General features: G+C 36.1%; 1 protein-coding gene across 2 annotated transcripts in view; it reads right to left on the reverse strand.

Annotated features, from left to right (window-relative positions):
* The window catches only part of LOC122264007 (sialin), a 16,692-nt gene extending 2,601 nt beyond the window's left edge, over nt 1–14,091 (reverse strand). Inside the window, exons 1-7 of one of the 2 annotated variants that reach the window (XM_086531734.1) lie at nt 14,002–14,091; nt 6,159–6,361; nt 4,817–5,050; nt 4,025–4,112; nt 3,231–3,454; nt 1,551–1,700; nt 388–520 (exon numbers count right to left, since the gene is read on the reverse strand). In XM_086531734.1, the coding sequence (XP_086387860.1) occupies nt 388–520; nt 1,551–1,700; nt 3,231–3,454; nt 4,025–4,112; nt 4,817–5,050; nt 6,159–6,329 (1,000 nt within the window). In that variant the 5' untranslated portion in view covers nt 6,330–6,361; nt 14,002–14,091. Of the gene's footprint in view, nt 1–387; nt 521–1,550; nt 1,701–3,230; nt 3,455–4,024; nt 4,113–4,816; nt 5,051–6,158; nt 6,362–7,814; nt 8,007–14,001 lie in introns of those variants that run through there. The other variant, XM_043032628.2, reaches the window with a different exon arrangement.
* Between the last annotated feature and the right edge of the window lie 909 nt (nt 14,092–15,000).

Raw genomic sequence — 15,000 nt, forward strand, 5'->3', positions numbered from 1 at the left:
ATGATTATCGTTATTATCATCGACACACACACACACACACACGCACACACACTCACACATACACACGCACACACACACTCACACACACAAACACACATAAACACACACGCACACACACTCACACATACACACACACACACACACACACACACAAACACACACACACACACACATATATATATATATATATATATATATATATATATATATATATATATATATATATATAGTTATAGATATCCACACAAACACACACTACAACGAACCGATCCCCCCCTCACTCCCCCTTCCCCCCACTCCCCCCACATACCCCATCACAAGTACCCATGAAAGCCCTCCACGACTACCCACCCACCCACCCTTCGGACAACCCCTTCGGACACCAACCAATGGCCATGGAGATCTTCCTGACGGCGATAATCGACAGCCTTCTGGAGGAGAGGAGCTTGTCCATGGCGGTGCTGTAGACGACGCTGAAGATCCACAGCGTCAGGAAAGGCAGGGCGGAGAGCAGCCCGTTCTGAGGAAGAGGAATAATGGATAATTGAAGGAAGGAAGAGCACGGAGCTATAAAGACAGATAGGGAGATAGATAGAGTGACAGATAGAAAGACAGACAGGGAGAGAGATACAGTCACAGATATATATATTTCTCTGTCTCTATTTGTCTGTTTGTGTCTCTTTGTTTCTATCTGTCTATCTCTCTTTCTCTTTCTTTCTCTCTCTCTCTCTCTATCTATCTAACTTTATCTATTTCTCTCTCTCTCTCTCTCTCTCTCTCTCTCTCTCTATCTATCTATCTATCTGTCTATCTCTATCTATCTCTGAAGAAGAAGAAAACAAATTATTATTATGATTGCATGACTAATTACAGTATTTATGGGTGACAAGAAAACGTTTATTTTTTCCGTCATTGCCGAGTCTTTTTATCATTAATGATAATAATGATTATGATGATGATAATTGTAATAATGATAATGATAATAATGATGATAATAATAAATAAGGACGATAATGATAATAAAATATTAATGATCATTTTCATCAGTATCATCAGTACCATCATAGCTATCATCATCATTATCATTATTGTTGTTACTCCTATCATCATCATTATCATTACTATTATTACCTTCTTTCTTATAATTATCATCATTGTCAACGTTATTACTGTTATCAATCTTATTACTATCTTCATTACTGTTATTATTTTTACTATTATTATCGTTATTTCCCTATTTCATAATCCTCACCATTATCATTATCATCAGTTTCCATTTACAAATCCACTTCATCCATCAGACAGAGTCCCGATTGAATCCACATCTTTCCCAATTTAAAAATTTTCCCAACCAATATCAATACAAATCCCGAAGCTTACGTCCCATACACCCCCCCCCAAAAAAAAAAAAAAAAAAAAAAAAAAAAAAAACCTCCATAAAATCTGAGAACGGCCCTACTTTTTTTTTCTTTTTTTTTAATCAAATAACTCTCATCTTTTCCCTTCTGTTCATTCCAACACACCCTAACCTAACCCACACTCATACTCACACTCTTGATGTCGAAGTGGTGAATGTTCTTGAAGTAAGAAGGGAGCTCAGCAAGGAAAGTAAAGGAACCCCAATTGTTCCCAAAATGGACGATGATTATGGACCAAACCGGAAGTGACGTCAGTATGGAACGCCAGGGAATCGGGACCGCCTGTAATGACATGAGATAAGGTAAGATTTTTTTTTTTTTTATAGGATTAAAAAAAAAAAAAATGTGTCTCCTTATTGCGTTCCTGGGGATGTGGGGAAGATGGTATTGATATTTCTTTACTTCTTTGAGAAGTAATGGGACTGGTATTTGTTCTTGTGTCTTCTTTTTTAGGTTGGTACTATTACGTCAAGTAGGAAGATGATATACCCATCTCTTCTTGAATTGTGGTTTACTGAAGGGGAAATTTTGGTACGGGATTTAACAGAAAACAGAAAAAAAATTTTTTAGCACACATAGACACACAGACAGACACAAACATATGTATATACAGTGTCTCAAAAGTCACTACACCACTTTTTTTTTCTTTTTAACCACACAGAACAAAACCTATAAAAAGCGTTACACATAAACTATAAGGCTTCATTTTTTGTGCAACGTTCGAATAAGAAATACCGATACTACACCGTCCTCACAGCAACGTTTACGCGCCAATGCTTAGCCGAGTTCGTAAAAGTCTCTTAGTCATGTTACATAACTTTTGTTCTCAGTTTAGCCCCATAAAAATCCAGTAAATATGACCCTCCCTTGACAGTATTAAGGAGGAGGTCCTTGAAAGAAAGATTGAAGAAACAAAAAACGCAGTCTATACCACCTATGTCAGCCATTCGCGGAGGAATACAATCCCGAAACGGTAGTTGTCATCATTAACGTTTACGGTCTTGCTGTTGCCATCGGAGGAAAAATTAAGGATGATTAAGCCAGCTGTTGAGATTTTCCCGCCTTCAAATTCTTTTATTGTAGCGGTTAACTCGGCCAGAAAGCTAGACGAGATCTTTATCAATAAAGCAAATGTTGTTTGAAATGCGTGGATTCTTTTCGTAATGGGAAAGAAGCGTGAAATAATGTTGGTATCATGAGCTGATGATCAACCAAAATTTGCAACGGAAACAATTTGTTATCCTTATTCAACGTCCTCTGACTTGGAGCTCTGCAGAAATGGGCCTTTGTTTAGTTCAAGTGTTTTGAAGTGCGCTTACATTTCGAAAAACGTCGTGTGAATACCGTAGACTAGAACCTAAAGTGGAATATATCTTGTTTTAAATCTCCGCTGTACTTTAGTTGGAGAACCTCTTGTCAGGCTGCGTCTTTATAGCTTTGATTTAATGTTGATTTTGTTGCAATAGTGATGAAAATGAGACAGAGATTAATGTAAAAAAAACATCAGAAACTGAACCAACAATTGATATCAATTCAGAGAGACTGGATAGAAACTTAGAAAGAATGTATGCAGTCACTTTTATGATACTCTGTATATAAATATACATACACAAACACACCCACACACACGCACACATACATACATACATACATACATATATATATATATATATATATATATATATATATATATATATATATATATATATATATATATATACATATACATAAACATCGCACAAAACAAACGAGTAAATACACCAGATAATACAAACACACAACACAACAACGCGCCCGAATCCCTTTCCTCACCTCCCCTCTCCTTAAGTCACACTGCCTCACGATGTAGCTCCTTTCCTCCTGCGAAATCCTAGGATGAGTCTGGGGGAAGTCGCTCACCAGAAGAAACCAGGCAACAGACCACAGTAGACCAAGACCACCGTAGACATAGAAGACCAAAGGCCAGCCGCCGAGGACTCCGGTCTCACAGAGCCACCCACTCAGCATCATGGTTATTACGATGCCGAAGTCTAGGCCTAAAAGTAGGATTAATTAAGAAGCTTGTTTTTTACTGTCCGTTGGTGATCGGGAAATGTGTATTTGCATTAATTAAGAAGCTTGTTTTTTACTGTCCGTTGGTGATCGGGAAATGTGTATTTGCATTAATTAAGAAGCTTGTTTTTACTGTCCGTTGGTGATCGGGAAATGTGTATGGGATGGGTTGTTAGAAGATACGTTAGAAAGTAGGTTTATGTGTGAGTCTTAGGCGTGAAATGGGTCCGGTTAAGGGATTTATCTCTCAGAGCTATTGTAACTCTTTACGCTTTCATTGTGGTTCTATTGTCTGTCTGCCTGCCTGTCTGTCTGTTTGTTTCTCTCTCTCTCTCTCTCTCTCTCTCTCTCTCTCTCTCTCTCTCTCTCTCTCTCTCTCTCTCTCTCTCTCCCTCTCCCTCTCCCTCTCCCTCTCCCTCTCCCTCTCCCTCTCCCTCTCCCTCTTTATCTATAAAACATTTACTCTCACGAAGGCTTACAAAGTAGTCTCCGCATGTTACTACAAACCAACAGAACAACACAAATGTAAACATGTAGCCCCTTTGGCTACTTACCGTTGAACACAAAAGTTGAGAACTTGGACCTCTCAATCGGCGGGATCCAAGTGGCGAGCAGCACGTTCATGGCGGGGATGCCAACACCCTTAAGACAAAAATATAAATAATAAATAAAATAAATAAACAAATAAATATATAAATATATAAACGAATAGATATATAAGTAAATAGATAGAATAAAGAAATAAAGAAATAGATAAATAGATAAAGAAAGAAATGATGTCTGTGTTTTCGATATAGTGTTCTTTTTCTTTTATTTATTATTTATCTATTTTAAGTTCTTTAGTCTTTTCGACGAAGAAAATGAGAAGGAAAAGAACGGTAATCGAAGAAGAGGAACGATAATAGTGATAAGAAGAACAAGCAATGAAAGAAGAATAAGGAAAAGAAGAAGAAGAAGGAGAAGGTAGAGGAAGAGGATAAAGAGAAACAGGAGGAGCGGTAGGAGGAGGAAGAGGAGAAACAGAAGGTGGAGGAGGAAAAGGAGAAAGAGTAGGAGGAGGAAGGCGAGGAGAAAGAAGAGTAGTAGTAGGAGGAGGAGAAATAACAGGAAACATGAGTAAAATGTAGAAGAAGGAAGGAAGGAAGAGGAAAAGAAAGAAGAAGGAGGGGAAAAAAAGTAAAAAGAACGGAAAACAAAGAATAAAAACGACAAAAAAACGATAAGAACAAAATATTGAAAAACAAACAAATCCACACAAAAGCAACAACAGAAAAGAAAAACTAAATCAAGCAAGAAAGACGAAAAAACAAAAAAAACAAAAAAAAAAAACAAAAAAAAAAACTCACCAGCGTCGCGCCTTGCAGAACCCTAACCACAGCGAAGAGAACCGTCGAGAACCGAACGCACAAGGGAGACAGAAGGGAGAAGAGAGAGCTGAGGAGAATCCCCATCCCGAGGACCAGCTTCCCCCCCTGGTACTCCGCCAAACGTCCCCCGAGGAAGTTCGAGAAGAGGGAACCGTAAAAGAAGCTTCCGAGCACCACACCCTGCGTCTGCTTGTCCCATGAGAACTCGCCGTCCTGTGGGAGGGGAGGGGGGAGGGGAAGGGTTAGGGGGTAGGGGTGGTGAGACGTTGTGTGATGATGGTAGTAATGATGGTGATGGTGATTATTGTCATTATTATTTCTATTATCACTATTATTATTATCGTTATCATTACTGTTATCATTTTTGTCATCATTATCATTATTACATCAATAACAACAACAGCAACAATAATAAAGATGATAATAATAATGATGATAATGATAATAATAATGCCAACACTGATAATGATATTGATGATGATCATCATCATAACCACAATCAATATCCTTATTAATGAAAGTAATGAGGATGATAATGATAATGAAGCAATAATAATAATAACACCACCAAGAATAATAATGATAATGATAGTAATAATGACAATTATGATAAGGATAGTGATAAGAACAATGATAATTATAATAACAATGATAATGATAATTATAATAACAATGATAATGATAATATTTATAATGATAATAAACATTATCGCTATTATGATCATCTACAATACAAACATTTACATCACACATACACCACACACAAACACACTGTAACCAGTGTTTTGATCTTATGATCCGTTCCCTTGTGACACTGAACAGCAATGAAAATACACATACTACCAAATGGTAATGAAGATGAGAAGAGGTTTTAATGGTGCTTCCGGTTCGGTACACGTGTGGGTGTGTCAGCTGTGACCAGGTGAAGGTCAGGGCAGGAATCAGGTGTAGGTCAGTACTTCCGCTAGTCGCTAGGGAACAGTGTGTCTTAAGAAACTAGTATTACAAAGACTGTGTTACGATTAAATAATAGTAATAGTCCGAAAATCAGTGGCTTACACACACACACACAAACACATACACACACACACAAACATACACACACACAAACACAAACAAAAAACACACACAAATACAAACACACACAAAAAAACACAAACACACACAAACATACACACACACAAACACAAACAAACACACAAAACACAAACACACACAAATACACAAACAAACACACACACACAACCACAAACACAAAAAAAACACAAACACACACACACACATCCACGGACCCTTCCGAATAGAACCACACAGCCCTCACCTGACTTCCCGCGAACTCCTTCTCCTGCGCCTCCTCAGGAATCGGACAAACTTCTATCGATCTGTTGCCGGTGATGCTGAGGCCCTTAACATCGGCTTTGACCATGGCAACGATGGCAACGGAGAGGCAGACCCTCATGGCATACAGGACACCCAGTCCTAGGAATCCCATCAGGGCTAGAGTGTGTCGGGCACCCCAGCATTCTGAAGGAAGGGGAGAGAGTAAGAGAGAGAGAGAGAGAGAGAGAGAGAGAGAGAGAGAGAGAGAGAGAGAGAGAGAGAGAGAGAGAGAGAGAGAGAGAGAGAGAGAGAGAGAGAGAGAGAGAGAGAGAGAGAGGAGAGAGGAGAGAGAGAGAAAGAGAGAGAGAGAAGAGAGAAGAGAGAGAGAGAGGGAGAGGGAGAGGGAGAGAGAGAGAGAGAGAGAGAGAGAGAGAGAGAGAGAGAGAGAGAGAGAGAGAGAGAGAGAGAGAGAGTGTTTGTAAGAGAGAGAGAGAGAGAGAGAGAGAGAGAGAGAGAGAGAGAGAAGGAGAGAGAGAGACAAGGAGAGAGAGAGAGAAGGAGAGAGAGAGAAAAGGAGAGAGAGAGAGAGAGAGAGAGAGAGAGAGAGAGAGAGAGAGAGAGAGAGAGAGAGAGAGAGAGAGAGAGAGAGAGAGTGAGTGTTTGTAAGAGTAAGAGAGACAGAGAGAATAAGAGAGTAAGAGAGTAAGAGAGAGAGAGAGAGAGAGAGAGAGAGAGAGAGAGAGAGAGAGAGAGAGAGAGAGAGAGAGAGAGAGAGAGAGAGAGCGTGTAAGTGAGTGAGTGAGTGAGAGAATGAGAGAGTAAGTGAGTGAGTAAGTGAGTGAATGAGTGAGTAAGTGAGTGAATGAGTGAGAGAATGAGAGAGTAGGTGAGTGAGTGAATGAGTGAGAGTAAGTGAGTCAGTGGGTGAGTAAATGAGTGAGTGACTGAGAGAATGAGAGGTTAAGTGAGTGACTGAGTAAGTGAGTGAATGAATGAACGAACGAATGAATGAATGAGTGAGTGAGACTTCAAAGCCAAATTGCAGTCAATCTGTTAACATTTTGAGATTGAACATTAGCTGTGACTCATATGCTATTCACATACACGTATAGCTCCCCTGCATACGAAAATGAAAGTGAATCAGTTAAGCAAAAGATCAAATATTTCCTCAAAGGGAGAATGTCGAAATCTCTGCCTTGACTGTTGCAATTCAAAGTACGTGAACACATACACACGCACAAACAAACAAGCGCACACACACATACACAAACAAACACACACACACAAACAAACACACACACGCATACACAAACAAACAAACACACACACACATAAACAAACGCACACACAAACAAACACACACACAAACAAACAAACACACACAAACAAACAAACACACAAACAAACAAACACACACAAACAGACACACATAAACACACACAAACAAACAAACAGACAAACACACACAAACACATATCTCTCATGTGTCAATGAAACCGTACATCATAACAATTAATAAACATATGTACAGGGCGGACAAATTATACGATCTGACCTACTTTGGCTCTAATGAGTAACGGGGGTACCGAATTAATCGTAGTGGTAGGATTTTGCAATGCAATAAACGCTTCTTGCAATAAATCACGACCTGTTTTACCTGTCAGCGTTTCAGGGTCGGAGAGTGGTGTTCCGTTTTTCTGTTTTGCTTCTTCTTCTTTGTGTTCAGTGTGTTCACTTTTCTTCATCTCTGCGTTCTTTTGTTCAATGTTCTATCCTCTGAGTTTCGTCGGCTTGGGAACTTCTACTTGCTTTAAGAGGAATTTGAGGAGTCTTCTTTATTTTTTTTTTCCTGTAATGTATTTGTGTTAGTATTCGTAAAAGGGGTTATTCTGCTTATTTCGTACATTTTTTTTTTTCACTCTTTCGCAATCTTGCTTTATCTTACTGTTTGTGTTTATTTTATCTCTTTATTACGATTATATTTTTTCTTATTATTATTATTATTATCATAATCTTTGTTATCACTATTTCTTATTATTATCATCATCTTTATTATTATTGTAATTACTGTCATCATCATTATTGGAATTTCATATACCTATTGCAATTCACATGCTTTACCTTATATTGTTTACATGTTAATCTTAATATAATTATTACTATGGTTACCATTGTCATTCATATGTTATTAGTGTTATCATCATTATCATTATAACTACTGTCCTTATCATTAGCAATATCATCATCATTAATTTCTCTAGGAATTCACACCAGACGCAACCCACAATCGGAATTATACCACGTGAATCCCAACTATTAAACATCTACCATATCAGTTTCGGGAACTTAATAGTTTCTTATTTGCAGACCACCAAAAGGAACAGTTAATTTCTGTTTGCAAGTTCATCTGGACCTTCCACAAGTCAACAAATTCGTTCGGTTTTCAAAACAATACAAAATGGCGGCCAGGATGGATAGACTGAATCTGAGTGTCTAGGTTTCCTGACGCTAACAGCAACTCAAGGTGTTTGCAATACGTATGATGTGTTGCACTTAACTTATTTTTTTATTAACTGTTAAGGGAAGGGATCGCCATGGAACACATTTTTACAGCCTTCGAGAATCAAGGAATTCCAGAGTCATAAGAATGGTTTTAGCTAAAAGCGGCATTTTTTCATATTTGAGTTTTCTTAACGACTAGTTTTAGGTCATATTGGGATTTACCGGGTGGTTCTTCTACTAGCTGGACTTCAAATGTCAGTTGCCTTAAACGTTGCCCCAGTGGAAAAAAAAAAAAAAAAAAAAAAAAAAAAAAAAAAAAATATATATATATATATATATATATATATATATATATATATATATATATATATTATATATATATATAGATAAAAATTAAAGAGATACGTATTTGATATTTTTCTTTATGTTATTATATTTTCGTTGTTTTACAAGTAGAATACAGAATAACACCATATATACTGATAAATATGTAACTCATAACTTCACTTTTTAAAAAATATGATCAATTGTGGAACGGTAAAGTCAATAACAAATGGTGAAATCGAAAAAAAGGTGCACAGGGTACAAAAAAGCTAACTTTCAACACTGCAAGAGTAAAGAAAGGAGTAAACCACATAATACAATTGCACAGTTGCAAAGGGATCTAAATCACTGAATGACTCAAAAGGTGATTAACAGTAGAAGGATTATTTAAAAGAACTCTTATACCCGGAATATGAAACAGAACCAATAAGACCAAAAGCCATTATATGATGGAAAATAAAATGACAGAAAAAAAAAAAAACGCTTTGAAAACGAATGACAAAGCATCATAAGAAGACGAAATTCATGGCAAAATGCTTATAAAAGTCCACGAGAGACAAATACAAAGTGATTAGATATGCAATTTAGCAAAGTATATGTAGAGAGAACAGAACCTGAGAATTGGAGAAATCCGATCCTACGTTTAATAGATAAGAAAGCGGATACGAACATATGGGAAGATTATAGAGGAAAATCTTTACATATACATGAAAATTAGTGAAATAATTATTAAAAGCAGATTAAGGGACTGAATAGACCAAAGCCTGGGAACGTGAGAGCATGATTTTACAACTGGTAAAGGTACAGCCGATCTATAAAAAAAAAGAAAAAGAAAAAGAAAAAAAAAGGAAAAAAGAAAAGAAAAGAAAAGAAAAGAAAAGAAAAAAACTGAAAAAAGGCTCTAGAAAGAAGAAGAATACATTACCTTTTTAGATCTTGAGAAGACCTTTGACCAAAATCCCTAGAACTTATGAAAAATCACACAGAAAAAAAGAGTATAACATCCCCGTAAACTTAGGGAAATGATAAGCCTGTATCAGAGGATCAGATACAGATATAAATATCTGTGAACGGAATTTAAATCAGCGACAGACCGTATTAAGTGCAGATTTTCCAGTATCATGGAGTTAATTCGAGAAAAATCATAGATCAATAATCATATCAAGATATATAACAGCAACATGAGATATATATACCTTCTCGGATAGACATAAACCACCCGATGAATGAGACTATTTTAAAAGCATTGTGGGCTTATGGAAGCGATCGTAGACCTTCGACATCTACCATGAAGAGGCAGGCAGACAGAAGTGATATTAATGTCGAGAATTAGAGCCGTCGCGAAATTAGACAAGCTAAGAAATTAAAGATAAATAAGCTAAGATCTGGATGTGTGTTTACTATTACGTTCTATAGAGGAGTCACTGAGACAACAGTACTTAAAGGAATGGGATGAAAGGCCAACCGGCAAAAAAAAAAAATCCAGTGGGTAAATAAAAAAAAAAAAAAATAAATAAATAAAATAAACCCAATAAAATACAATAAAGGTTGAATATATCCGAGAGGCAATACAGAAAAATAAGAGTGGGATAGGAGCGAGTGGGAGAGGAGGTGGCTCGATAGACGAATAAGGAGATATTTCTTGAGGGATGATTGCTGAACCTTTGCGTCAGATGAGAAATGTTTGTTATTATTAAGGGCACGTGTAGACGCAGCCAGGTATTGCATTGAGGAGGTAATACTATCTTCTCTAGCGGGAATCTAAATTGCCTTATTAATTTCTATATTAGCAGGGTGAAATAAGAAATATAATTTGGTCACGTTTTGGCAACTGCTCGATGGTACTAAATATATAAACATAAACGTCCTTCTGCTTGATATAAACTCATGTAATTCACCAGGTTCTACGTGTTTAGATTATCCATAGGCAAAGCATGTCTCTTTCAACATTCATTCATCTGTAAATCATGTGAATAAAGTGAATAAGTTCTACGCAAAAGGAGTGAACTAGAGTAGAGATACCAAGAACATTCTAACTGAACTGCCGAAATTATTCTAGCTAATTACTGTGATTAAAATAAACACACTTTATAAAGTTGATTAGCAGAGAGACCCATCGCATTGTCTAATTGAACTCCTTATTACAGTCAGTAGGCGCTTTAACTGAAGGCAGGCGGAGATAAATATTACTAATCATGTGTCGTGTACTTTCAGCCGTAAAATGAGCTTGTAGTAAACGTTGTAGTTTTGACTAATAAAGATTCGAATCTGTCGTTGTTGTTTTTTCGGTATTTGCATATTCAGATGTTCATGCGAAATGAGATTTTCAATATTATTTGAGTACGAATGCAAATGCGACTGTTGATAAATGAAGTGAAGCGTAACTTATTCACAAATTAATTCTTGGCAGAGGACCTTTTCCGCTTATGAGCTACAATATTGGAAATGACTGCTTCCATAATAAAAAAAAACTATTGTCATCGAACTAAAGGTATATAGAAATTCACACTTTTATGTGAATGTGGCAATAATAATACAACATTATTATTATCTTTTTGGGGCATCGAATTATTATTGTTGATAACGGCGATGCACTCGATATGATTTGACCATTTCATTCCATGTGATTTAGAAAATAGAAATGGAGTGGAAGGTATGTACATGATTTATTATTATTTTTTTTTTAATCAAATGCCGGAAAATATATTGACTCGCAAAATAGACATAAAAATTCTGAACGTTTCAAAGACATCTATACTTGTTGAAATATGGTACTTAGATCCTTTAATCAATTATTTTTGTTCTTTTTTAGTGCAGGAAAAATATTTAATATTTGAATCGCAAACTTACCACGCCAATTAATCCCTATTATTTTCTGCCATACCTGTAAGATATATTTGAACTAAACATGTTCCTCAGAACTACAAACATTCCCAAACTAGTCAAAATAAACAGCACGACGTAACGAATATAATCGGTATTTGAATCGTAACATATTCAAACTGGATACTAATATTTACTAAATACACTGATAAGATATGTTCCTATGAATTGTATACACTCCTTAACTAACCCAAATAAACAAGGTCAGGTTTTTTGTTTTTCTTTTTTTTTTCTTTTCAACTACGGTAATTTTATTTAATCGCAGTCTATTCAAACTATTTGACCGTTAATATTTCGTGACATGTTAATGAGATGCCCTTGGTTAGATACGCTCTTCAGAACTAAAAGCATTCCTTATCTCCCAGAAAAAAAAAAAATACAAACAAAAAAAAGTACGACACTCAAATCGCAAACCATTCCTGGATATTAACATTTCGCAACCTTTCCAACCGGAATGGACGTAATATACCAATAAAATACACTCTTTTAAATACGTTTCTTAGAACTGCACACATTCCTCAAGGACACGAAACGAACCACACCGAAAATCTGAAATCTTCAGCAAATCTGCGGCGACACATCCACCCGCACACGTGTCCAACCACCAACTCTTCGACGTACTAATAAACCCAAACCTTTATACCTGGCGGATTTGAAGCACGCTAATCTGATGCCCGATTAGCTAATCATTCTGACCTAATTACCTTGAACTAAATCAGCATTGGAGGAGAATTGGTGTAAAGGCATAACGAGGCTGGAAGTGCATGATTTCATTGCATGACGATGATCCTTCTAATCAAAGAGCAGATCAGTTAATTAAGAGAGTTCCGTGATGTTGATAAGATTTTATATCATGAAGATATATGATATACGATGTGGAGATATATGATACATGATGATGATAACGATGTAATAATAGTGATAGTAATATTAATGATGATGCCAACAGCAACAATAATAATAACAATAATGATAATGATAATAACAATGATCATAATGATAACAACAATGATGATGAAAATAAGGATGATAATTCTAATGATAATAGTAATGATAAAAATGACAGTGATAGTAACATGAATAAAGATAATAATGATGATAGAAATGACATTCATAATATCATTTATGCTACAACTAATAATAATAAAAGTGTTAATAGTAGTAACAACGATAAGATTAATGATAATTATATATGATAGTAATGAAAATGATAGTAGTAATATAACTGGTAGTGATAACGGTGATGACACTATAATTAATACTAATAACAATAATGAAATTCATATCCTTTCCTAATGCCACAATCTATACAAATTAAATCTAATACGATATTAAACAGCTAATACTTGAAAAACAATAAAATAAAAAAAAACATACAAAATAAAAGAGATTGCATTATTTTCATATATATAAGACCACCTCTATGAACGTGCATATTGCAAGTTATGCAACAAGGCGACTTTGCAGGAATATTGGTCAGTGAACTAATGCATTTGAAGCAAGAGAGCAATATCGGCAACATGGTATGATAAGCTAATAGCTAATATGCTAATTATCTCCACCTAATTATCTTAAACTGAATGACCGATGAAGGAGTCTCCTTGAAGGGGTAATTAAGAAAGGAAAATGTAAAAATATAATTCCGAAATTAGTATGATGAATGTGTTAATGAGTTGAACCTATGTGACATTTCATTTAATAAAGAGACCGACACCTTTGTTGATCAATTTGCATGGTGGAATTTTCAAGCAGGACCATTTTTTTTTTTTTTTTTTTTTTTTTTTTTTTATCATTGTAACTTTATTATACTGAGTTTGATGGGGCCTGTAACTTTTATGAGATAAATGGCCTATTTTCTTTCATTGCAGGATATGATTGGTATTTGCAGTGCACGATTTTCACGCATTTTGGTTATCATTTTGACTGAAACAGATGCCATTAAATTAGTCCCCAATGATTTTGTGGTATCGAAAATTATATATATATATAAAAAAAAAAAAAAAAAAAAAAAAAAAAAAAAAAAAAAAAAAAAAAAAAAAAATTTTGTATATATACTATTTAGAAAATAAAAAATATATGTATGTATTTATATGTAAAATACTTCTATGATGGAGTCCATTCTAAGGGAATCTTACCTGCAATGCCCTGTCACGTAGCTTACACTGATGCCTTTTGAACATTGCTGCCACTTATAAAGCCTCTTCCGGGCGCCGCCATGCCACGCCTAAATGTGTCTACGACTTCCTTGCTCTAGCGATTTCGAATGATTTTTAAAGAAACAAAATGGCCGCGCTATGTCGTCACGAGCTACCAATCTCACACGGACTAATGGAACGGCTATAGGTGACGTCACACACCCATGCAAGCGCAGAGTGTCGTTTTAAGCTTCGAGTTTACGAAGCATATCGTCGCATACCTCACTGTTATATTAGATTTATCGTGACGAAATATTCTATAAAGAGACAGATGCTATAACTAGCAATCGCTCTACTCGCCATGATCAATTCAGATAGTTACCCGATGCCCTTACTACCGTTCGCTCTATACTCGTCATAATCTATTTAATTTGAGTAATTTCCCACTTTTTTATTTCCCGACGCTTAGGATACGAGGAGTTTCCTTATCGTCTCGAGGAAAGGAGTGGCTCTCCGCCTGGGAGTCTTCTGCATCGGAAAGGAAATCACATTTTGGCTAAACGGTTCTTCTCAATGGCCTGGTCTTGATTTTCTTGTTCAATATGTGAAAAAATAATCAAGAGCAGATTCCGCATTTATAAAATCGTTTCGGAAATCGCGTATGATAAGTTATAGGAACTCTAACCTGGATTCGAAAAAAGGTCCTCCTTGTATTTTCACGAACAAGCGCATTAGATACAGCAAAGTCCCGGGAAAGCTTTCAAATTGAAGTCTCACTAAAGATGCTTCATTTTAAACCAAGTAAAATGAAGGATAAAGAAGAATAGATATTCGTCCTCTGACTATGCTCACATTGCAATTAGTCGGAGGATGATTTAGGTGTTGTTCATAATGGCTTCATATGTAAAATCTCTCGGCGCCGCGCTGTCTACCGATCGGGTGTTAATTGGCTACGGTATGTGTGACGTCACGAACGCTCCTGTATGGAAAGTGAATGAC

This window comes from Penaeus japonicus, unplaced genomic scaffold (assembly GCF_977035675.1).
Source record: "Penaeus japonicus unplaced genomic scaffold, GWHDUDI00000001_assembly GWHDUDI00000036, whole genome shotgun sequence".
Lineage (NCBI taxonomy): Eukaryota > Metazoa > Arthropoda > Malacostraca > Decapoda > Penaeidae > Penaeus > Penaeus japonicus.